Here is a 25,324-nt window from a genome sequence, read left to right on the forward strand (position 1 = left end):
AAGACAGGGATGCCCGCTCTCACCACTCCTATTCAACATAGTGTTGGAAGTTCTGGCCAGGGCAATCAGGCAGAAGGAAATAAAGGGTATTCAATTAGGAAAAGAGGAAGTCAAATTGTCCCTGTTTGCAGATGACATGATTGTATATCTAGAAAACCCCATTGTCTCAGCCCAAAATCTCTTTAAGCTGATAAGCAACTTCAGCAAAGTCTCAGGATACAAAATCAATGTGCAAAAATCACAAGCATTCTTATACACCAATAACAGACAAACAGAGAGCCAAATCATGAGTGAACTCCCATTCACAATTGCTTCAAAGAGAATAAAATACCTAGGAATCCAATTTACAAGGGATGTGAAGGACGTCTTCAAGGAGAACTACAAACCACTGCTCAATGAAATAAAACAGGACACAAACAAATGGAAGAACATTCCATGCTCATGGGTAGGAACAATCAATATCATGAAACTGGCCATACTGACCAAGGTAATTTATAGATTCAATGCCATCCCCATCAAGCTACCAATGACTTTCTTCACAGAATTGGAAAAAACTACTTTAAAGTTCATATGGAACCAAAAAAGAGCCTGCATTGCCAAGTCAATCCTAAGCCAAAAGAACAAAGCTGGAGGCATCACGCTACCTGATTTCAAACTATACTACAACGCTACAGTAACTAAAACAGCATGGTACTGGTACCAACACAGAGATATAGACCAATGGAACAGAACAGAGCCCTCAGAAACAATGCCACTTATCTACAACTATCTGATCTTTGACAAACCTGACAAAAACAAGAAATGGGGAAAGGATTCCCTATTTAATAAATGGTGCTGAGAAAACTGGCTAGCCATATGTAGAAAGCTGAAACTGGATCCCTTCCTTACACCTTATACAAAAGTTAATTCAAGATGGATTAAAGACTTACATGTTAGACCTAAAACCATAAAAACCCTAGAAGAAAACCTAGGCAATACCATTCAGGACATAGGCATGGGCAAGAACTTCATGTCTAAAACACCAAAAGCGATGGCAACAAAAGCCAAAATTGACAAATGGGATCTAATCAAACTAAAGAGCTTCTGCAGAGCAAAAGAAACCACCATCAGCGTGAACAGGCAACCTACAGAATGAGAGAAAATTTTTGCAATATACTCATCTGACAAAGGGCTAATATCAAGAATCTACAATGAACTCAAACAAATTTACAAGAAAAAAACAACCCCATCAACAAGTGGGCGAAGGATATGAACATACACTTCTCAAAAGAAGACATTTATGCAGCCAAGAAACACATGAAAAAATGCTCATCATCACTGGCCATCAGAGAAATGCAAATCAAAACCACGAGATACCATCTCACACCAGTTAGAATGGTGATCATTAAAAAGTCAGGAAACAACAGCTGCTGGAGAGAAATAGGAACACTTTTACGCTGTTGGTGGGACTGTAAACTAGTTCAACCATTGTGGAAGTCAGTGTGGCGATTCCTCAGGGATCTAGAACTAGAAATACCATTTGACCCAGCCATCCCATTACTGGGTATATACCCAAAGGATTATAAATCATGCTGCTATAAAGACACATGCACACGTATGTTTATTGCGGCACTATTCACAATAGCAAAGACCTGGAACCAACCCAAATGTCCAACAATGATAGACTGGATTAGGAAAATGTGGCACATATACACCATGGAATACTATGCAGCCATAAAAAATGATGAGTTCATGTCCTTTGTAGGGACATGGATGAAGCTGGAAACCATCATTCTCAGCAAACTATTGCAAGGACAAAAAACCAAACACCGCATGTTCTCACTCATAGGTGGGAATTGAACAATGAGAACACATGGACACAGGAAGGGGAACATCACACACTGGAGACTGTTGTGGGGTGGGGGGAGTGGGGAGGGATAGCATTAGGAGATATACCTAATGCTAAATGACGAGTTAATGGGTGCAGCACACCAACATGGCACATGTATACATATGTAACAAACCTGCACATTGTGTACATGTACCCTAAAACTTAAAGTAAAATAATAATAAAATAAAAAAATAAAAAATAATAAAATTTAAAAACAAAAAGAATTTGGGGGGCTCAGAGTCATTTGAATGAATATTGTGTGCCAGCTTTGCATCGAGCATCTTATGTGGGGTATCTTGGGAGGAGAGAACAGAGGCAGGGAAAGACATGGGTTTGGTTTTATGGAGGTTTGCACTGAGGGGTCTTTCACTGAAAGAGATGGAGATCCAGTGCAAACCAGCTTAAGTAGGAAAAGGATTTATTGATTGGCTCTCCAAATTGGGAAGTTCTGAGGCTTCAGGCATGGCTCAATCCAGGGACTTAACTGATATTGCCATCTCTTTCTCTGTCTCTCTCTCTGTTTTGCTTTCTTCTCGGATCACTTTATTCTCAGGTGGCCTCTCACATAGCTGGAATAAAAGCCTTCAGGTTAAGATGTCTCCATCTCAGCCATCAGTTAAGAGTGGACTAAAGGAGCCATGTTCCTTTTGAAACCCTTTCCCAGAAGTCTCTCCCAGCAACTTCTGCCCATATCTTATTGACCAGAACTGGGTGACCTGACCCCTACCTGCAAGAAAGTCTAGAGGCACAAATATCTTCAACTGGACTTCTTGCTAGATCAACAAAAGTGGCGCGTAGCTAGTGAGAACAGGGGAGGAATGGATGTTGGTCAGGAAACCAGCAGTGTCTATGGGAATTCCAGGGAAGATTCTGATCGGCTCACCGTGCAGTCATGTGGTCACCCCAAACCGACTGCTTTGGGCTGCTGACCCAGTCCTGCATGGACCAGGCCTGCTTCAGGCGCTGACCCTGCTGGAGGAGGCAGCCCTCGCTGAGTCCCGTGGCACAGGTTTTCCACAGGAAGGAGAGACAATGGCCCAGCAGAAGGGGATAAGGATTTGTAGTCCAAAGAGGAGATGCTGGGTAGATAAATGACATCCACCCACTATAAGAATTTTCTGGAATAGAAAGAAAATGCACCAAAAAAATACCTTCACAAAAAATAACAACCCAGCTTCAGGAGTCTCCCCCTCTCCCTGATGCAATATATATGAAGTTATATTGCAGGAACCAAATATAGCCACTCTGAGAGGATGCAGAGAAAAACGGTTTAGAAAGGAAGACTTCCTGGTGGGGGTGAACGTGGAGCTGGGCTGTGAGGGAGGTGATGTCTAGGGGGGAGAAGCAGTGAGGCAAACACCCCGAGGGAAAAGCCAGATTTTCTTGCAAGGCTGAAAGGCGGGCAGAGTGGGGGAAGAGAGGGCCCTCTGTGTTCTCCCACCCTGGGCCATTTTTCCTCTCTGAGTGTACCTGGGCCCCAGAAAATTAGAGGTTTCCTTTTCCCCTTGTGTCAGTATCTGACTTTGGGGCAACCCTGTCAGCATTACCCTGGCCTGGGAGGTTGTGCAGAGGGGAACGGGAAAGCTCTCCAATGCTAAGTTCCGGAAGAATGGAGTAGGGTGGCCTCAACATGGGGGCAAAAGAAAGTCCCTGGGAACAAGTTCCTAATCCAATTAGCAGGTGATTATATGGCCGTTTTCAAGGGCTACGCCAGTTACAAGGCACCTCCCAGGAGGCTCTCTCTGGCAGCTTGACAAGTCACTGCTAAACCTGTGATCTGGAGACGTGGGCTGGCGCAGCAGCTGGGCGAGGAGCCCAGGCTCAGAAAGCTGGGGTGGGAATCTTTAAGGATGAAATTGATGGGTAAGGAGCTTGCTGTTGTCATGGAAATGGGCTCTGGGTGGATGAGCTCTGGTCCAATGGGTAACCTGTGGGGAGAGTGCCACCCCTACCAGACTTCACTGTGGGCGGCCAGCGGGCACCTCTGGAACCCGCTATTCCAGCCAAGCCTGTGGGCTGCGTCCACCTCTGTCTGCCTCCTCCTAGGGACAGCGTGGTCTGGCAGTGTGTGTGCCAGTTTCTGTCAATAACTGAGGGGTGTGGAGAGATGATGCCCTCAAGCCGGAAAAGCCTTTGGCGTGGCTCCTGCCACCCTGACTTAGCTGTGCCTGGCATGAACATGGTACAGTGACAGGCCATGGGCGTGTAGTTGGGGCGAGGGCCACAGGCTAGTTTAGGACAGCGTGGCATGGTGAGACTGTCCCTGGGCAGCAGCACTGGATTGGGAGTCGGTGACTTCCCCCTCTGACTCCAGATCTCTCATCACCAACTGACTGGGTCACCCTTGGCAAGTCATTCTCCCCCAGAAAGTCCGGCTTGGTGGTCCCCAAGACCACTTCTGGCCCCGCTTTTCCTCTGTTCTGGGATTTGGAACTGGACAGTTTTGATCTCATCAGCCCCATGTCTCAGCCCACTGAACTACCCCACCACAGAAGAGTGCCCCTACACAGACCAGTCCCTGCCCTCTCAAGCCACTGAGCAGGGCCCCGGGCAGGCAGGATGGTGGGGCAGCCCCATCCTGTCGGCCCTTGCTGCTCGGGGTCATCTCCCCCGCTAAGTTCACATGGTGGAAATTCCTGAAGCTCATGGCTGCCCCTGAATGCTCTTGGAGATGGGGCCTAATAAGCTGCCTGGTCCAATTACCCTTCCATTTCCAATAGGTGCTATTTTAATTGGGCCTTTCCCTGGGACAAGTGTGAAGGAAAAAGCAATTTGTAGTATGGGCTTTTGGCTCTGGCACTGATCATACACTTAGCAATTTCATCTTCTCCCCCTCCATCTCCTTCTTTTCCCTCCCCTTCTCTCCATCCTCACCCTCCTGGCCCTTTCACTTGCCTCTGCCACCTCCTCAGCCAGCCGCCTCCTCCTCACCTACAAGAGGCAGAGAGTCCACACTCTCTGGGGATCAGTATGGAGGGAAGAAGACCCGAGAATCCAGCTGGGGGTGAGGGATAGGAACGAGAAGTGACTCAGGGGCTGCTCTCAGCCCCCGTGAACTCTTGCAGAGACATTGAAAAATACTGGAAAGGCAACAACTGAGAAAGAGAATCTCAAGTTCCTATGATATGAAAGTGGGTTCTCCCTGTCTTTATCCCATGCTGCCTCCAGGAGGCCCCACGGCCTCTCTTTGGGATTTCGTTTCCTCTTCAACACACACTGCTCACTCCAATTTCAATCAATATTTATGAAGTGCCTACTGTGTGCAGAGGACCAGGGACTGGAGGAGGGCAGGGACTAATGAGTCTGCTCTTAGGCACCCCGCGTCTGGCCTCAACTTACCTCTGCAGCCTTTCTTCCCTCCTCCACACTGAACCTGAAGCCTGAGCTCCAGCCACAGAATCCTCCTGCCCTTCCCAGAGCACACCCCTTTGCTAGATGACTCCCTCTGCTGAGACCTTCCGCCCAGGCTCCACCTGCTCCAGTCTGACTCATCTGAGATCCAGCTCAAAAGCCTCCTCCAGGGTTCCAGGGTAAGTAGATACTACTTCTGCCATGGCCCTAAGCACCTTGTACCTGTGTGACGGTTTGTGCACTTTATTGCTGCATGCTCATGTATGTCTTCCCAGCTAGACGTGAGCATCATTCAAGGGGAGTGTGGCAGATTGTACTCTCCAAAGATGGCCACCCACCGTGTCAATTCCATCCCACCTGCTCTTCTTAGAATGTGACCCACATTCTTCCCACTGAGAGGCAGCTGGGGGCTTGTGACCATATGGCTTGTGATCACCACGGCCAAAGGAGTATGGCAGAACAGAGGCCCTATGACTTCCGAGGCTTGGTCATAGAAAGTACACAGATCCCACCTGCTCTCTCCCTTGGGATACTCACTCTTGGAACTCAGTCACCATGCCCTGAGGAAGCCCTGGTCCCATGGAGAAGCCGTGTGCAGGTGTTCCAGAGGATAGCCCCAGTCCAGGGCTCAGCGACATTGTGTGCCCAGCGACACTGTGTGCCAGCCACATCAGTGAACCTTCAGATGATTCTCCTCCCAGCCTTCAAATCTTCCATCTGAGGCCCCAGACATCGCTGAGCAGAGACAGCTATCCCAGCCACGCCTGGTCCCCAGTTCTTATGCTCAGAGGCTGTGAGGTGTAGCAACTGAGAGCTATTGCCGTCAGCCCCTATGTTTTGTGGTGATTTGTTACACAGCAGTGGATCACAATGCAGGTGGGTCATGTCTGTTCTCCAAGGCCCAGTCCCGTGACTGGTACCTGGTGGGTGCTCAGTTCGTAGCTATCGAAAGAATGGATGAATGAACTTTAGCAGGCAACAATTCCAGACTGATCTGTCAATCATCATCCTCATCTTTCCTACATCTTCCCACCATGGTTCCACGCCTCTCAGGGAACCCAGGCAGTCCCAAGCCCAGCCTTGATGATGTCACCGAGCCCTAAATCAACCAGCTCTGCAGGCTGCCCCACATCCACAAGTTCTTACTACTTAAGCTCCTTAGATCAGTATCTAACCCCAGCAGTAAGATCCTGGGATTTCTGGCCCTTGCAGCCCTGTGCATACTCACTGATCCACATGCTTGATTGGCTTTGTCTTCACCACAGTTCTGTGAAGTAGGCCATTATTAGCATTCCCATTTCCCCTACGAGGACACTGAGGCTGGGAGAGAAAGAGGGAGTGAGCAAGTCCTAATGGGTAATGAACTGGAGATTTGAATTCAGGTCTTCTGATGCCGAACACAGGAATACATGTGCAATATCGTATCTTGTAACAAATAAAATCTGACTGGCAAATACTTGCAGTCCTTTCTTTGGGGATATCAGATCCTTGACTCACAATCACACCAGCTGAATGAAGGGATCAGACCTGGGTCCTATGCAATGCTAGTGAACAACCACAACAAAACCTCAGTTACCATCTTTCTATGTCCTGGGCTGTGCAGTAGGCACTTTACAGGCATGGCAGTATGCACTGGCCACAGCTGCCCTGTGAGATGGGCATTATTCATCTCCAAAAGGTGACAGAACAGAGGCGTGGAGAGGTGAGGTGGCTTGCGCAAGGTTCCACAGCTAAAGGGCAGAGCTGATCTTCACACTCCACCTGCTTGACTCCAATCACTAAAGGTCTTCTGTCTCCTGACAAAAATCACTTCTAGGCTGGGCGCGGTGGCTCACGTCTGTAATCCCAGCACTTTGGGAAGGCCAAGGCAGGTGGATCACCTGAGGTCAGGAGATCGACACCAGCCTGGCCAACATGGTGAAACTCTGTCTCTAGTAAAAACACGAAAAATTAGCCAGGCGTGGTGGCACATGCCTGTAATCCCAGCTACTCAGGAGGCTGAGGCAGGAGAATTGCTTGAACCCGGGAGGCGGAGGTTACGGTGAGCCGAGATTGTGCCATTGCACTCCAGCCTGGGCAACAAGAGTGAAACTCCATCTCAAAAAGAAAAAAAAACTATTTCTAGTGACGGACAAGCTCTCAAATACAGGCACTTCTGCTACCACTTGAGGTAGTTATTATTATTCTCACTATACAGACAGGACGCTGAGGTTTGGGTGATTAGCCCAAGGTCAGGCTGCTAATAAACGGCAAAGTCAGGATTCTAAGCCATGTCTGCCATCCCCATCTCAAACATCATCCCACCACCCCCATCACATTACACTGCACCTAAAAAGATCATGTCCAGGTCTTCCTAGGACAGTGGGGCTTGTCCACACCCACACCAGCCTGACAGCTTCTCCAGCTCTCATCAGTATCTCAGCAGCATGAACGTAAGTTGTAGGGAGCTCTGAAGGTGTGTGGCAGTGACAGCCTCTGCCCTGCCTCCGCCTGGTTGGTGGTTTCACCAGATCTGGGGCAGGGTGGGGAGGGAGCAGGGGTAGTTCAGGTTGCCAGGTGCTCCTGGGAGAGAGACTAACAACCCACAGCCCACCACGACCTCTCTCCTGCACACATACACCAAAGAGGAGGCTGCCCTGCTTCCTGAGCAGTAACTCCTGGGGCCACAGAATCTAGGACATGCACAGGGTCCTTCCCCAGCCCTCCTGGTTTCAGAGACAGCTGAGGGTTCCTGCATCCACATTCATGTCAGGGTCCCCTGGCCTTCCTCCACACCCACCTCCAGCTTCACCCTAATACGTCCCTACTCTTTCCACAATCCACTCCAAACCCAGCCTGCTGAGAACCAAGCTCACATGGCTCCCCTGTGGATCTGTCCCCCGTCCCACCTTCCCCAGGGGCAGCGGTCAGTTGCAGCCTCCTCTCACTGCTGGGTGGGCTCTCCACCCTCTGATATCTACCCCACTTGCTTGGCACTTGACTGCTGCCCCGCGACATCTCATTATTTTTGTTTTTTTAAAATTGAAACAGAGTCTCATTTCGTCACCCAGGCTGGAGTGCAGTGGCACAATGTCGGCTCACTGCAACCTCTGCCTCCTGGGTTCAAACAATTCTTATGTCTCAGCCTCCCAAGTAGCTGGGACTACAGGCGCACACCAACTTGCCTGGCTAGTTTTTGTATATTTAGCAGAGACGGGGTTTCACCATGTTGGCCAGGCTGGTCTCGAACTCCTGGCCTCAGATAATCCACCTGCTTTGGCCTCCCAAAGTGCTGGGATTAAAGGTGGGAGCCACCATGCCCGGCCTCTCATAATTATTAATTGCTTTTCTGTTTAAGGGGTGCAATACTGAGCTTGAGCTATTTCTTTTTTTTTTTTTCCACAAAGGGAATATCCCAGGCCACCTACTTTTTTTTTTTTGAGACGGAGTTTTGCTCTTCTTGCCTAGGCTGGAGTGCAATGGCGTGATCTCGGCTCACTGCAACCTCCGCCTCCCAGGTTCAAGCAATTCTCCTGCCTCAGCCTCCCGAGCAGCTGGGATTACAGGCATGCGCCACCACTCCTGGCATTTTTTTTTTTTTTTTTTTGGTATTTTTAGTAGAGACGGGGTTTCTCCATGTTGGTCAGGCTGGTCTCCAACTCCTGACCTCAGGAGATCTGCCCACCTCGGCCTCCCAAAGTGCTGGGATTACAGGCATGAGACACCGCGCCCAGCCTACATTTTTAATTTAAATGTGGTTCCCTCCAAGTGAGTGACGACAGAGAATTGATTCCCAGGTGGCCTAAGGAGGTGGCCACAGCTGCTGTTCTGGAATTCAGCCCTGGAGGCCCCGCCTTCCAAGGGTCTCCCAGGGCCCCTGGATTGAGGTAAGAGAGGCTGCCCTTTGCCACAGGGGGAAAAAAGAAATGGTTTCCTGGAAGAAATCACCATGGACACGGAATTTATACCCACTCCATGCACATAGCAACAATAATTTGGACAGCACCCGGCAGCGATCAGGGGTTTATCTCCAGGGTTTTACCTTTTGACATTCACAACCACCTGGTGAGGTCCTGGGGGCAGCAGTGATTATTCTCCCCTCCTACAGAGGTCCCCACTCCCTGAGCTTCTGCCTCAGTCCCTGCACATGCCTGGGGCACAAGAAACTCTTAGAGGAGGCCAGAAGTTGCCAGGAGGTGAGCAGGGCCAAGTGGTCTTGGTTGAAAGAATGTGGATCCTGTTGCTCGGGCTGGAAAGAAGGGAGGAGAACTGCTTCCCTTCTGCATAGCCCACGCCTGTTCCTCTCTGATGAGTTACCACCCAGCAAAGATGCAACTCTGTTTTGAGCTGAATACAGACAGGAAACTGAGGCTGGGGTGATTAAGCCCAAGGTTAGGCTGCTAATAAACAGCAAAGTCAGGATTCTACGCCATGTCTGCCAACCCCATCTCAAACACTATACCACCACCCCCATCACACTACGTTGCACCTCAAAAGATCATGGGCAGGTCTTCCTAGGACAGTAGGGCTTGTCTACACCCACACCAGCCCGACAGCTTCTCCAGCTCTCAGCATCTCAGCAGCATGAACTCAGGCCTCTGAGCAGCAAGTTTCCCAGCTGGAACACGGAGGACAGTGCGTGGAGGATGTCGTGCAGAAGACAGCACATCAGGCCTCAGAGCCCACAGCAGCCAGGGCTGGTTAGAGCTTCCTCCCTCCCCCAGGCCACTCCTGCCCCTCGACTGCTCCCACATCATCTCCTGTCCTTCACACACCCATCACCTCGCCCTCTCACAGAAAGCTCTTCCTGGTTAATGCCCCCACAATGGCCGCACTAAACTATCACCCCTCAACCTCGGTTGTTTCACGAGTAGATCTTGTCTTTCCAGCTGAACAGGAATGATACTCCATTGCACCTGGGATGCACTGACAGCCGTGGTTCTCAATCTCGACCTCACAGGAGACTCCTTAGAAAGTTAAAAATTAAGGCCGGCTGCGGTGGCTTATGCCAGTAATCCCAGCACTCTGGGAGGCCAAGGTGGGTGGATCGCCTGAAGTCAGGAGTTGGAGACCAGCCTGCCCAACATGGAGAAACCCCGTTTCTACTAAAAATACAAAAATTAGCCGGGCGTGGTAGTGGATGCCTGTAATCCTAGCCACTCCGGAGGCTGAAACAGGAGAATCGCTTGAACCCGGGAGGCAGAGGCTGCAGTGAGCCGAGATTGCACCATTGCACCCCAGCCTGGGCAACAGAATGAGAGAGAAAAAAAAAGAAAGTTAAAAATTAAAAATTCTGAAGCCCAGGCCCCACTGTAGACCAGGCAGCTCGGCATCTCTGGGGAGCGAGGCCCAGAATCAGGACTTCCAAACTCTCTGGGGGACTCCAGGAAGCAGCCCAGGCTGAGGGTCACTGCTTCAGACCTCTGGAATCTGCCAAAAGCACTACGGGACTCGGGTCTCATGTCCACCCCAGGAAGGGACGTGGGACAGGTGTTACCCCCATTCTTAGAAAGCTGAGGCTGAGAGGTGTGTGGCCCGTGGTTGCTTCCAGCAGGGCTGGGACTTGAAGCCAGGCTCTGCATCCTGGGCTCAGCGCTCTTACCACAGCCTCCGGCTGCTGTAACCACTGCAAACTGCGGAGGGCTGCTTGTCTCCAACTCCTTCCCTCTGCCCTGAAACAGCTAACATTGGCACTGGACACATGCCAGGGCTCTGGAAGACGGAATAAAGATGAATGTCCCCTCTTGTACTGTCAGCCACTGTCTTCTGAGGAGGTTGGAATACTTCCCTCCTGGGCCTGGCCCAGCCTCTGCCAGCTCTCCAGGAGCCACCATGTCACAGATGCCTGGAAGGAAGGGCCAGTGGAACCACACTAATGGAATTGCTAAGCCAGGAGTCAGCCTCCGAGAGCCCCCTCTTCCTAGATACCCTGCATTAGTCACGCCTGTCCTAGCCTTTAGCTTATCTAGGGTGACCATCAGACCGAGGGATCGCCAGGATTCAGGACTTTCAGCTTTAAAACCCAGACAAGTTGGTCACTCTACTTCTCTCTCCCCAGTCCTGAGTGACAGTTTCCCTCACGGGGCCCCATGCCTCTCCTCTTCTACTGCAGTCATTGCTGTTGTTGAGGCCCTGTGAGCACATGGCTCGTAGCATCAGTGGCCTTGAACCTTCTGGCTTCCTCCTGGCCTGGCTGCAACAGCTTTGCTGGCCCTGCATGGGGGGTGGGCTCAAGTGCTCTCCTGCAGCCGCTTACCCGATGGTGCCTGTGCCTACTACGTGCCCGGGATGCACAAAGGCCCCTGCGGTGAGGAGCAACTCCCATTCCGCAGGAAGCGTGCAGTATGAGAGGTTGTTTGGAGGGGAGGGGCAGGCTTCTTGGAGGTGTCATGGGATTGTGGGGGTGTCTGTGGCACATCTGAGAGGAAACATCTTGTGCAAAGGTGCAGCTGTACTGAGTGTGTGGCATGTTCTGAGAAGACCAAGCAGTCCAGGGAAGACGGAGCACCAGGCAGGGGTGGTGGGGAGGGCTGGGGGCTGCACTGCAGGGGCAGCGAAGAGCTGGCCTGTCACATCAAGGTGCTTTACTCAGCAGAGAGGTGTCAGTTAATGAGGGGCACCCAATGGCCCCAAGGGATCTGGCTCCTTCCGATCCAGAGGGAGAATCAGGCTTCCATCCCTGCCCCTAGTTGGTCTCTGCAAGTGGTTCCCGCGGTGCGGCCAGGGGAAGTGCATGGGGGACGGGCTATCCTTGGGTTGACATTCTTGTATTAGAGCCATCGGCTCCCTACCCCTGGGCATTACAATCGCCTTGGGCAACTCCCAATGCCCCGGCTGCACTCCAGGCCAATTAATAAGAGGGTGAATGGAAGACCCACACATGGGTTTTTAAAGCTCCCGAGGGAATTCCAATGCAGAGCCAAGGTTGGGAACCCTGTGCTAGAGGGACATGGGGATGAGGCGGGGAGGGATGGCTCACAGAGGCTCCATGGTGGGGAACTTACCAACAGCACTTGGGAGCCCAGCACCCCTGAACACTCCTCTCCCATGTGCCTTCCATATGAAATGAAAAGGACACAGAAAATGGGGAAGGAATGACACTTTCCTTTCTCAGCTTCTAAGTACAGCAGGCCTAAGGCAGTGTGTTCAGGGCCCACTAGCCACAGATAGGGCTATGCCGCCCCCTAGGGGCAAGGCCCAAGGACAGCTTTCACTTCAGATTCCCTCTCCTTCCAGTTAGGAAATTATTTCCCAACAGGGAACTTGCCCTATACTATCTGAAGGGTCTGCAGCAAACACCTTATAGCTCTATACTCCATGCCAGCAGGCTGCACCGTCTCAGTCCCCTGCACACCTCTCAATCCCCCCAGACCCCAGCAGAGCACCCCACGAGAAGTGTGGGAGATTAAGTGGGCCCATGGTTCCAAGCTGGATGAGGGGCCAGCTCCTCTCGGACTCCTGTGAGGCCTTCAGAGTCACCACAGCTCAGCCCCTTGTCTGCATAATGAGGATAAATGATGGAGAACATAAGTGAGAGGGTTTCAGATTGGCAGGGATGGAGCCAGGAAAATCCCTGTCTGACCTCCGTGAGGCCTACAGGCAAGCTGTTTATGAAGGGCCTTGGCTTTCCCTTGAGAAAATGTCACCCCCCGGTTGAGACAGTAACAGATGACGTTTCTTTCTTTGCTTTGGCTACTGGAGCTGAAAGTCAAATTAGGGTTCCCCAAACATTTCTTAGGGTGTTACAACGTTTGAGTTCCTTGTCCTGATGTCGACACTCTACACTGACTTGATTTGTTCTTGTGCCTCACTTCTTTGTATCTGTTTCAGTTATTTCCTCAAAGTCTCCTCAAATCTTTTTTGGATTAAGGTAGGATATAAACAGTAAGAATTTATTTTGGACTTAACAAGTTTTGCTCTTTACACCAATGTGATCATCTTTGAGACAGAAGCTTTCTGTCTAGGAGACAGTGGTTCCAAAATACAGACATCAGAATCACCTTAGAGGCCAGGTACAGTGGCTAACACCTGTAACCCTAGAACTTTGGGAGGCCGAAGCAGGCAGATCACTTGAGGCCAGGAGTTTAAGACCAATCTGGTCAACATAGTAAAACCCCGTCTCTACTAAAAAATACAAAAAAAAAAAAAAAAAAAAAAAAAATTAGCCAGACATGGTGGCGCACACTTGTAGTTCCAGCTACTCAGGAGGCTGAGGTACGAGGATCACCTGAAACCAGGAGGCAGAGGATACAGTGAGCCAAGATTGCACCACTGCACTCCAGCCTGGGTGACAGAGCGAGACTGTCTCAAAAATAAAAAATAAAATAAAATCACCTTAGAGATTTAAAAAAGGTTCTAATTCAGATCTGGGGTAGGCCCCAGGAATATGTAATTTTAAAAAGCTTCCCCACTGCTTCTGAAGCAGCCAGCCCAGCCCCTGGCCATGGAGCAGTGTTTGAGAATCTCTGGCCTAGAAACATAAAAAAAAGGGGGCCATTAGTTACAAAAATGAATATCGAATTCCTTTACAAAATGTGATTTTCTAAACAAAATAAACCTCAACTTTATTCAGCTGATGTGCTTCCAAAACAATGGGTGTAAATCCAAATTTGCAAATCAAACCCATTCAAATTCATCAGGGCAAAGGGTGTACAGAACTCCGCAGTGAAGTCTAAAAAATCAAGACTCCTCTAACTTACTTGGTCTTGGAGTTTGGCTTTTCTTACAGTGGTCCCCCTGAAGTAAATGTCCATGTAATAAAGAGATCTCAAGTTCCTCTTGATAACCCACCTGTTTTAAATCACAATAGGCACACCAAACTCATGTACAAGGTCACAGAGGCTGGCTACCGGAGTTTCTTGCATCAGCTCGACCTAAGAATTCACCCCCGCCTCCACTAGAGGGTGCTCCTTCCCTGGCCTGGACCCTTCCCTACACTGAGGCGGTGGAGAGAGTCACACTGTTAGGCCAAGGTCTATTTTTCACCAGGCACTGAAAGCAGATGTGTGAAGAGAAGTGGTCATGTGACAACATGCAGTCTCAATGCCCCTGGGTGTCCAGACACACTGGCTGCTGTCCACCAGCCGCAGGTGGTAAAGACCCAAAAACCACCTCTGCAATTTTTATTCCAAACTAGAGGACTGGCTCTGAAGGTGCAGCATGAGGGTTCATCAAAGCCAACCACTGTCAAGTGTGGAAAGCACTGGTGCACACCACGAAAAGATGTCCTATCAGTCCACGCATGATGGGTGCGGGGACTTCTGCCTCCCAGAGTTCAAGAACAAATGGCTCAGCTGCTCCCTGCAGACCTTCCTCCAAAGTGTGCTGTCTGGCAGGATCCTTGGGTGCCTGGGGGACAGGACAGCCTTGCCGTCGCAGTCTCAGAATCCATTTTATGGATTACCAAAAGCCCCGCGCTAGGTCCCTGGCACCGCAGCAGTGCTGGGTGTAATGGAAATGTCAATGTGCCTCCCCAGAGTTAGACAGATCTAGGTCTAAAGATGCCGCAACCCCCCAGTCCACCCTCCAGTCACTGCTTTAACTCTGGCAGGGCCCCAACCCATTTTAGGAGTCACAGATCGCTCCTTCCTTGGAAACCTAGGGCCCATTTGGCCCGGAGGGGTAGGAACAATGGAGATCTCCTCCAACCGAAAGTGTGAAATTAGCATCCAGGAACTCAGTTAATCTGTGACAATTAAGAAAACTTACCAAAGGGGAGCTATGCCACGGAGGTGCCTGAAAGGACCAACATGACTACAGAGCAGCGGGGAGGGGAACAAGGGAGGTGAAGAGGAACACAGAAAGGAAGGGAAATAAGACAGAAGACAGTTCAAGCAACAAGAAACTAACAGAGCAGGTAGGGCAGGACAACCAAAGGTGGGGTTAATACTGAGCCGGTTTCCAGATCTGAAGGATTTTGAGTGTCATTTTATGTCTTGCCATGAAGCTGCTGTGCCCAGGGCTGGTAGGCCTGTGGTAAATGAGAACATACACTAACCAGGTCTTTCTGAGACTTTCAGTGATTCATCACATTAGATGGACTTCAGGACAGATTGGCCTTTATACTAAATTCCACAATATACCTGGTATTAGTACAGCCTGAATCCAGGGCTGGTCACAGAAGGAAAAAGGTTGTAGTCCCTGAAAACAGAGTGTTACAAGGACATACACACTACAGATGTCTCCACGGTGGGATCTGCCCACACTGGCTGGGCAATGAGGGCCTGGCTGGCAGGTGCTAATATATTTCAGGGAAGAGAAGGGAACCAAAGAATTAGAGATACTAAAACTAGAGCTGAGACTGTAATTGGAAAATCACAAATCTTTGCCTACAGCTACTTTCTAAGGGGCAAAGGCCCACAAAGCCTGGGCGCAGGTGCCAAGCCACAGTCTCTGAACCTTAAAAGCCAACCACTCTATTAACAACTAGAAAAAATCAGTGACTAGGGTCAAGACTGAACACTCCCGGGAAATAACACTGGCCTCACTTTAGAAAAGAGAAACACCCAGCTGTAGTGTGGAAAATCTTACTTGTTATTGGCAATAGCACTACATCTTGTTTCCCCTAGGTAGCTGCTTCCAGGGAATGGTGACAAGTATTGGCAGTCAGTCATCTACATGTCACTGGGGCACGGGGGAGGGTGGCCAGGAGCACGAGGATGTGAATCGACCTACTATTTAATATAATGGCTGTGAGAAAAGGCTTCTTTCCTTTCCTTTCCACTTTTGCTTCACCCTATCAGGAGCCAGAAAGGCCTGATGGTGACAAGGTGTGAACCGTGTGGACAGTCCTGCACACAGGGCTCACTGTGGACACCTTCCCAGGGCACGCATCAGCTGTGTGAACAAAGCCACCAAAGCCATTCTTTCCCTCCCCCAGTGAGAGCGAGAGTGAGAGAGACAGACCCGGGACTTCTTTCATTTCCTAAGCACCGCGCATGGTGGTGGCACTAGCTCCCCCTCCAAGATGTCACAGAAAACAGAGCAGGTTGGAAATTAGACCACAATCCCTCCCAAGTGTCTTCACAGTTCAGACAGGCAAACATTTCAAAAGGCGGCCTCTGGGCCCCCCTCTCTCTTTCACACACACACACACTTGCAGGCTGTGGGAATGCTGTTCAGCCACTGAGCGTGGCTGGCTCATGTCAGGTACTGCACCACGAGGAACATGACCACACAGGTCAGCAGCATCCCACCTATCATAAAGTACTTGTCCTGGAAAGCCCGCTTCTCGATGAGCCGCATCACTGTGTTGGACAAGCCCAGCATGTTGGCAATGTCAAGGATCTTCTTCTGAGTCCCCTGGGGCAGAAGAGAACAGAAAAAAAAAAAACAAACATCAAGTCGCTTTACCAAGAGTGGGTGAATGGCATCAGGAGATGGAGCTTTGCCAACAGACATTCTCTTGGTCATGCCCAGAATACACAGAAAGCAATATCAGCCAGAAATAGAGCCACTCTCATGTCGTCGACTGATTTTTGATCAAGGTACCAGAGCAATGCTAAGTGGAAAGAAAAGTCTTTTCCACAAATGGTGCTGGAACGACTGGCTATATAATATCACAGATATGTATTTTATATATATGTATCTCTCTTACAGATATGTGCGTAAAAATTGAACCTCAATTCACATTATACATAAAAATTAATTTGAGATGGGTCATAGAATTAAACATAAAAGCTAAAGCCACAATTAAAGCTTCTAGAAAAAAACACAGGAGAATATCTAAAAACTGCAAACAGGCCAGGCGCAGGGACTCATCCCTGTAATCCCAGCACTCTGGGAGGGGTGGGTGGGAGGATTACTTGAGGCCAGGATTTCGAGATCAGCCTGGGCACGTAGTGAAGACCCCTTCTCTACAAAAAAAAATTAGCCAGGTGTGGTGGTGTGCACCTGTGGTTCTAGCTACTTGCGAGGCTAAGGTGACAGAACCACTTGAGCCCAGGAGTTCGAGGCTGCAGTAAGCCAAGATCACACCACTGCACTCCAGCCTGGGTGGCAGAGGGAGGCCCTGTCTCAAAAAATACATAAATAAATACATACTGAAAACACTGGTGTCACTAATCACAAGATGAATGAACAAACTATGGTAAACCTGTACCAATGGAATACTGCTTTGCAATAAAAAGTACCTGACTACCAACATGGAATTAAATAGGTAACAATATGAATGAACCTTGGAAACATACTGGGAGGAAGAAGCCACATAGAAAAGAGTAGCATGAATACCTTTATATGAAGTTCAGTAACAAGAAAACCTCATCTATGGTGAAATAAATCACAACAGTGGCTGCCTGGGGCAGAGGGGTCAACTGACTGGGAAGGGGTACGAGGGATCTTTCAGAGGTGAAATGGTCCGGGCCTTGATGGGAGTGTGAGTTACAAAGGCTGATACAATTGCCCAAATTCACTGAATTGTAAAAATATGATCTGTATACCTTACTGTCTGTAAATTATATCTCAACAAAAATACTTAAAATTAGAATATTTTACACTATAAAAAGAAGGCAACATCAAAAAACTTGTCCTCGGCTCTCTAGTTCCAATAATCATTGATACCAACCTATTTACTTTGTAGAGTACAATCTTTGAGGTTTCTTCTGAGTACAATGGGTGGGTCAAGTCCATATTTACAAGAGGGTCTCAAGTGGGAAAGACGGAAAGACACCAACACAATGACCTAAAACCCTTCTATAGATGGCATCACCCACCACCAAAACAAAAGGGCATTTTATTCCTAAACCAACAACCCAAACCATCCAGCCTGTCCTTCCCTACTGCTTTCTAATTTTCAGCTTAAAGCACATTCAATTTCTTAGTAAGAAACAAGTATAAGTGAATGCCGGGGCAGACCCCAAGTCGCTCAGCACATATCACCCACTGCAACTTGTATGCATGGCATCTAACCTCATGCCCCATATCCTTTTTTTTTTTTTTTTAAATAAATACACATTAATGAGCAACTGAGAGAAACAAGGAAAGTGAGATCAACATTAGGCATCATGGACAGGAATCCAAAATCTACATTCTGCCCAGAAAGCAATTAAGAAGCCTCAGCCAGAGAAATTACAAGTCAAACTTCATTGCCATCAGAGATCAGAGAAATGTATTTGTATTTTTTTTTCCCCAAGATAGTGACAATACAGACTCTTGCTAAAGTCCTGCTTAGCTCTGAACACACAGATTATTTCATCACTGTATGAGGCTAAGGATCAACCTTCTAAATCACTTGAAAATGACCATAAATTTCAAAAAATGTATTCATTTTCAGCCACAAATTGGCCCCAGTCATCAGAGTGCTTCAGCCTAGCCCCTTCATGCCCTCTCCTATGTTCCTTTTGAATGGTGTAGGTGGAAAATCCCCTGACGGAGGCAGGGTGTGAGGCAGGTGGAGGGAATCAAGAGACAAACACCAGGTAGCCACAGGTGTGCAGAGGAAAGTTAGAAACCTCAAGTCTCAACCCCCAGCCACCTCACAGTCTTCCCCTCTGGTATCAGTGTGGGTGGCAAGAGGTGTGCTGATGCCCCAGCGCTGCCAGACTTGAGTGGGAAGCTAGCATGTGCCTTAACAGGACGCTCTAACCCCCACTGGCTCTTCATCAGTGTGACATGGAGTTTGGTCCTAAAAGGCCTCTACTGTTTTTCTGAGATATGAAAAGGAGAGTAGCAGTTTTCTAAAGAAAGGGCAGACTAATCAACATGTATCAGTTCAGGTCACCGCAGGTGGCTCTCATGAAAGGGGAGCGCCCAGCAGGCTGCTGGAGACCACCCTTCCAGGCCATCTGAGACACTGCAACTGTCAGCAGGAGGTGAGTGTCACTTGCAGCTTGCCTGACCCTCTCCCCCGTAGAGATGGCAGGGACTGTTCAGAAATGTACTGAAGTCCTGTGGAGCTGACAGACTCAACATGATCCAACAAAAACTAAGATAAAGCTCACACTTCCGAGTGACTGTTTCTCACAGCTCAGTGGCTGGGAGTGCTTCATTCACAGGGGACCACACCCTGATAACAGACAGAACCCACGCCCTATTATCCATCAGGGTTGATACAGGAAAAGGGCAGAGGCTGAAACATCATGACTGACATCAGAGTCTGTGTAATGTTTCTGTAAATCACTCCCAGGGGCTGGAGTCTCAGCAGTGCCAACTGGTCAGGGCTTCTAGGAATACCTAAGGCTAGGGAGTGAAGAGTCGCTGGGATCACCAGCACGGGCTTTAGAAGCTCTAGAAGCTTCTAAAGCTCTAATCTACTGCAAACAACCAGGCAGCCCTAACACTGCACAGTGGGGATTCAGTTACTGAAACACAAAAGGTTTTAGTTATAAGGCAGTCCACAGTAGGGGTCCTAAGGGAAAGCCACCTTAAAGCGAGGTACCAAAGGACAGCCACGTCTTCATTCTTCCAAGAGTAGATTCTGTAACACAATTTCTCAGCCTGTGATTGGACCCCTCGTAGTAGCACTCACTTTCATGATAAGTTCAGTAAATGGGAAAAGACCTGGATCCTAAGAGAGGCCACTTCATGGTTTGTTTCAAGCACTGGCAAAGGAACTGGGTACTTTCAGGCTCACAATAACTCAACTCCAACAGAAAGGATCCCAAACTCAAGGGCTCTGTCTTGTCATCAAAATATCACAATTTGAGGACACGTAATCAAAATATAAACACAGTTACTAAACTGTTGGATGAGGCTAAAACAAGAGGCCTTCTCTCTGTCCCCCAGCAGGGACCCCACCTTCAAGGTCAGTCTCTGGGTCCTCAGTCCATCTAAAATATTGTGCCCATCTAAAATGAGGTCATCCATGCCGTTGTGAACTTTCTGGAGGGAGGAGTTAAACTGCAGTGATTCGTCCATTGGTATGGTGGTGTCAGAGTCCTGTGAAAGAAACACAGGTACTTGATTAACTTTGCTTATCAGTCAGTTCCTGGGGTCTGACTGCTCTGTCTTTTGGCCAAGGCCAAGCCAGAACAGCCGGAGGGGCTGGTGAAAGAATCAGCGGACCCTAATGGATAAGAAAAAGCCAAGCAAAGGCCTGGGGTGGCCTCTGTCCACACAGAAGAGGAACTTCCTCAGATCTGTCACTCTCCAAATGAGTTCCACTCCACAAGTATCGTTCATTCCAACGATACTTGTCTCTGTATCATGATCTCCTCTTAGGAAAAGCTATTCCTTCAAGACCTCATTGGGTGTCTCCTAAAGGCTTTCTCTGACTACTCACTAACCTAGCTTGTTCCAAATGTTCCTTTCCATGGCTTCCCCTTAATGCAGTGTTAAATGTTTGCTCGTGTCCTTTAGCTATTTTATCTATAGTTTACCTCTCCAAGTAGACTGAGAGTTAACTAAGGATAGAGGAGGCTGTGCTTCTGCATTTTCTTTTTTTTTGAGACAGGGTTTCCCTCTGTCACCCAGGGTGGAGTGCAGTGGCGCGATCTCAGCTCACTGCAACCTTAGCTTCCTGGACTCAAACAATTCTCCCACCTCAGCCTTCTGAGTAGCTGGGACCATAGGTGCATGCTACCATGCCCAGCTTTTTTCTTTCTTTCTTTCTTTCTCTTTTTTGTATTTTTGGTAGAGACAGGGTTTCACCATGTTGCTCAGGCTGGTCTCCAACTCCTGTGCTCAAGGAATCTGTCCACAGGCCTCCCCATTTTATGATGAAAAAATGCCCAGAGAGGTAGAATAACTTGTCCAAGATCACACAGCTGGAAGTGTGTCCAGTGATCACAGAGCTGGAAGTCCAGTGGAGCTGGGAATGTGGGTACTGAGCGCAGGTAGAGGGAAACACACTGTAGAGGGAAACACCAACGCCCATCCTGGTGGCTCTACTTTTGCTCTGAAAGTGGACTATAGGCAGGAGCCAAGTCCTCGCCAGCTGTGAGAGCGTTCCCTTCTCTTTTCTGCCAATCACAAGCTCTCCTGCCAAGTAGTGCTGGGGTTTGTTTCGTGTTTTTCTTTTTTGAGACAGGCTCTCACTCTGTCACCCAGGATAGAGAGCAGCCTTGACCTACCAGGCTTAAGTGATCTTCTCACCTCAGGCTCCAGAGAGTAGTTGGGACCACAGGCTCACGCCACCACGCCCGGCTAATTTTTATATTTTTTTGTAGAGACAATGTCTCACCATGTCACCCAGGATGGTGAACTCCTGAACAATCCGCTGCCTTGGTCTCCCAAAGTGCTGGGATCACAGGCGTGTGTCATTGTGCCCTGCTCCACTAGTGCTGTTTTTACCACCTAAATTCCAGTTTCAATTGTCCAAAAAAAAACAAACAAACAAAAAAAAGGTTATGCCACTGTTTCTTTGCTGCTCAGATTTGGAATCATTTTGCACATACGTGTTTTCAACTGCCCCTGCTAACAGGGGAGCTCCTCACAGATAGGCGTCAGGTCTTTTAATTTCATCATGTGCTTTACTCCTAGTGCCTGAATTAACTAGTTTTCTGCATGCAGCTAATGCCCAGTGTGTCAGAAGATGCTGGCGTTTGAAAGACTCAGAGACTTCTCTTCAGTAATTTGACAAGCACTTATGAAATGCCATTCACATACAAATCTTTCTTACCCTCCCATCTAAAACAGTATGGCTGATGGGCCATTATCTCTCAGAAAAATGTATTATAGCTCCATATGGTAGAATGACCAGGAAGAAGTTTCATCTGGCAAGTCAATGTTTATTAAGAACTGACGGTGTGCACAGCATCACGCCAGGCTGGCAAAAAACAAAATAATCCTAAGCGATCATCCTTGGCCTAAAAAAGGCCTGAATACTACATTATAACGATCTAAAATCCAAACATCTTTTAGTGTGTCTTACAGTTCATTAAATTTTTGAACTGTTAAACACTGTGACTTGACTGCTTAGTCTGGGGAAGCAAAAACTATGTTGGCACAGCCTGAAACACTTGGGAAAATTTATTGCAAAGCAAGGATGCAGCATTGAGGGTTAAATAGCTACAAAGCAGGAAATGATGTGAACTTTAACAACTGGCTTAGAAAGCTAACATCTCTTGAGAAAATAATCCTCTGTAAAAAAACAAAATACAAAAAGCCAAAGCACACTTCATTTAGTGGAATATATTATGCAGGACACAGAAAAGGCCAGTATGTTCTACAGCCATGTGCAGGAAATGATCTGGTTAAGACTAAAGGGCAGGGACAATGGGTTCTGAAAAATCAAACATGCAAACCAACACACTTTCAGACAGACTCAGGCAAGCAGTCCATCTAACCCTAAACATCTGTTAACAAATTCCTCCAAATTGCTGCTCAGACTAGGGGCAAAAACATCTTAATGCACCTGACACTGGAGCCACACACATACTCGGCACAATGGCAACTGCCCGCAGGCAGCTTTGAAATGCTGCCTTCTCTACAAATGGCCTAAGTTCTAATCATCTGTCTCTATCTGATCAGAAAAACGTTTCCACCATGTGAACTTCCACCTTTCTGTCTCAGACCAGCCCAACCAGGTAATTTTCACCTCTGCCTATTCCCCTTCAATTTAACTGCTTCCTCTTCAGGTTTTTGTCTTAGAAAAAGGGATTCTCTGTCTAGGTCTAGTCTCTGTGGCAATGCACAAAGTTCCTGTCATTTCCAGTTGGTTTCCTCATCATCAGTCTTCTTCAGACACCCCCAAAACAGATGGCGCTCAGAGATCTGAACTCCAGCCCCCACGATCTGTCAAGTGCAGGCCGACCCTCACCGCGGGCCTGGCTTACGTTAGTGGTGAAGGTTCGAGACAGAAGCTCTTCTCGCTGTCTCTCCTGCTGCTCCCTTGCATGGCGCCGATGCTGGAAGTTTCTGAGCGCAGTCTGCAGGTGCTGGACATCATACTTTAACTGGTCAACCCGACTGGAATTGATGGAGAGAGAGATTAAATTCCAGGAACTCAGGGCAGCAGAATCTGAGGGGGCCAGGCTTTGTACTGAGGAAAGACGGCGTTTCCTTACTTCTCCCTACACCACCCCACACTATACCCCCTCACCACAAGATCTAATTTTGATCAACGATGTTGAAAGTCAAGAAGAAACTTGTGGTTAAAGTGAGATGGTAGCACATAAGATTCTGGCAGCCTGACTTCAGAATCTGTTGCTCTCTGATTCTGGATGCATGACAGAGAACAGGGGACAGGAAGCAGGCTCACTGACCTCTTCTTGACCTTCTATGGATTATATGGCTCTCCTGGAAGAAGCCCAAGGGCATCTTTGAGGTAAAGCATCCACAAAGTTTCATAAAACTTTTGGAAACAGGCGCTGGGGGTGGAGGTGGCAAGGGTGGTTTCATTTTAATTTCATGCTGGAGTATCAAACATTAGATCAGCATTTCATTATGGGTGGACTGATTGAAGTGATTTTTCATTTCAACCCAAGAAGAACCCAGCAGGAACCAAAGAGCAGAACAAAACTCCATGGCAACATTAGGCTTCAGGTGGCTATGGATCTAGTCAAAAAACAGAACTGGAGGCAAAATTTCAAAATGACACCAAAGAGGTAAGGGGTCACAAGGTTTCTGAGTCACAAACCTCACAGGCTATTTATTTTGAGGGGCATCACTCAGACAGAATTGTGCCCTTTGAGGGGGCTTTTTCTTTGCATAGTCATAGTTTTTCAACATGTACGTTGGTTTTCAGAATATTCTATCACCTCCCCCGGGGAGAAAAGCCTGTCTTGATGGGCCTGGAGTATCAGAGCCATGTCAGAGGTCAGCACTTACAGTTTGGCATTTTGCCTTTTGTTAGGGGGCTCCTTGCTGGACAAAATCTCCAGACGTTCTAGACGGCTGAATATCTGGTCTATGCTTGCTTGGATTTCGTTTTCTACTACTGTACAAAAAAGAAAAAAGAATAATTGCTGGAAAAGAGATAGTGAACTTAAATTACAATGATAAATCACAGATTTTTTTTTCAATATCCAATAAACTAGAACTACATATTTCAAAAGGAGAAAAATGTATACACTAATGAATAACAGAAAAAATTCAAGTTAGGCCGTAAATGTTGTTTTGAAAAAAGTACATGTATATAGCTGTTAATGACATAACAATGCCAATTTTTTAAAAAAGCTGAAGGTAAATCTGTAGAAATAAATTTCCTACCTTTAGAAAATAAACATGCAAAGGTTGTCCAAATAAATACTTTAAGCTAAATTTTCTGATATAGGTCTCTTTTCCTTTGGGATTCTCAGACGTGGATTATAAATACCTAGAAAAAGGCTGCCAATTGAATTCCCTATAGTAATGAGTTTTTTTTTTTTATTTAAAAAAAAAAAAAGCATAAAGGAAGGGGAAGATTAGTATGTGAAACATACAGAGAAGAGTTCCCTTAAGGCTTTCTTCCCTTAAAGCTTTCTGTAAGAATGAGCGGGCTGAGCAATGTTGACGTCCCCAAAATAAACCAAATATCAATAGGAAAGGCCCAGGAAAGAATCCACAGAGGTAAAGAGATACGACAAATACGGTCATTTTCCTTATCCCTTTCGATAAGACAGTCAAAATGACCTCTTTCCATTTCTAATCATGTAACAATGAGATTGCTGAGAAGGCAAACAAAGTCCGATGAACAAAGAAGCTAAACTGTGCACAAAAGAAAGCATCCAGACTGCTTCTTGCCCCATAAAGAAGTGACAGCAGTGACACTGCCCCTTCCTAGCCCTTTGCGCCCACAGTGAACAAAGACAGTTGAGATTAGAACAAGGTGGGGCACAGAACCAAGAACAGAGCTGCTTTTGAAGCTGCGAAAGGAGACATGAGAGAACAGGAGGAATGGGTCCTGAGGGAGCCCAGCAGTGGGGTGGGTAGGCAGCCCCCGCAGGTGGTGTCCATATGACCAACTCAGAAAAAGGACCTTTCCTCAGAATAGAAAAAAAAAAAAAAATGAAAAAAAAACCCAAAAAACCAGCATGCTTCTCAAAAGAAACCATGCTGTGGGAACTAAACTAATTAATATTGCTGTTCGTTTCTGAATAATCCTCCTAAAAAGCCACAGTTCTCAGCTCAGAAGAAATGGCCAATTCCAGTTAAACATCTCTGAATTTTTATGGAGTACATTCCTCTAAGGACTAGGTAATTAGATTAAGACAGATGGAGGCAAGCGCTTCCATTCCCATAGGGCCATGTCAGGTTGAGTGGAGGGGT

General features: G+C 47.9%; 1 protein-coding gene across 14 annotated transcripts in view; it reads right to left on the minus strand.

Moving 5' to 3' along the window:
* The window catches only part of GOSR2 (golgi SNAP receptor complex member 2), a 52,820-nt gene that overhangs the window by 20,797 nt on the left and 6,699 nt on the right, over nucleotides 1–25,324 (minus strand). For 7 of the 14 annotated variants that reach the window (XM_054671306.2, XM_054671307.2, XM_054671308.1 and 4 more), the window contains exons 3-6: nucleotides 23,906–24,014; nucleotides 22,912–23,044; nucleotides 19,934–20,074; nucleotides 16,396–16,501 (exon numbers count right to left, since the gene is read on the minus strand). In XM_054671306.2, coding sequence (XP_054527281.1) covers nucleotides 16,396–16,501; nucleotides 19,934–20,074; nucleotides 22,912–23,044; nucleotides 23,906–24,014 — 489 coding nt within the window. Of the gene's footprint in view, nucleotides 1–13,735; nucleotides 16,502–19,933; nucleotides 20,075–22,911; nucleotides 23,045–23,905; nucleotides 24,015–25,324 lie in introns of those variants that run through there. The other 7 variants (XM_001135065.7, XM_063798397.1, XM_054671312.2 and 4 more) reach the window with 5 other exon arrangements.

This window comes from Pan troglodytes, chromosome 19 (genome assembly GCF_028858775.2).
Source record: "Pan troglodytes isolate AG18354 chromosome 19, NHGRI_mPanTro3-v2.0_pri, whole genome shotgun sequence".
Lineage (NCBI taxonomy): Eukaryota > Metazoa > Chordata > Mammalia > Primates > Hominidae > Pan > Pan troglodytes.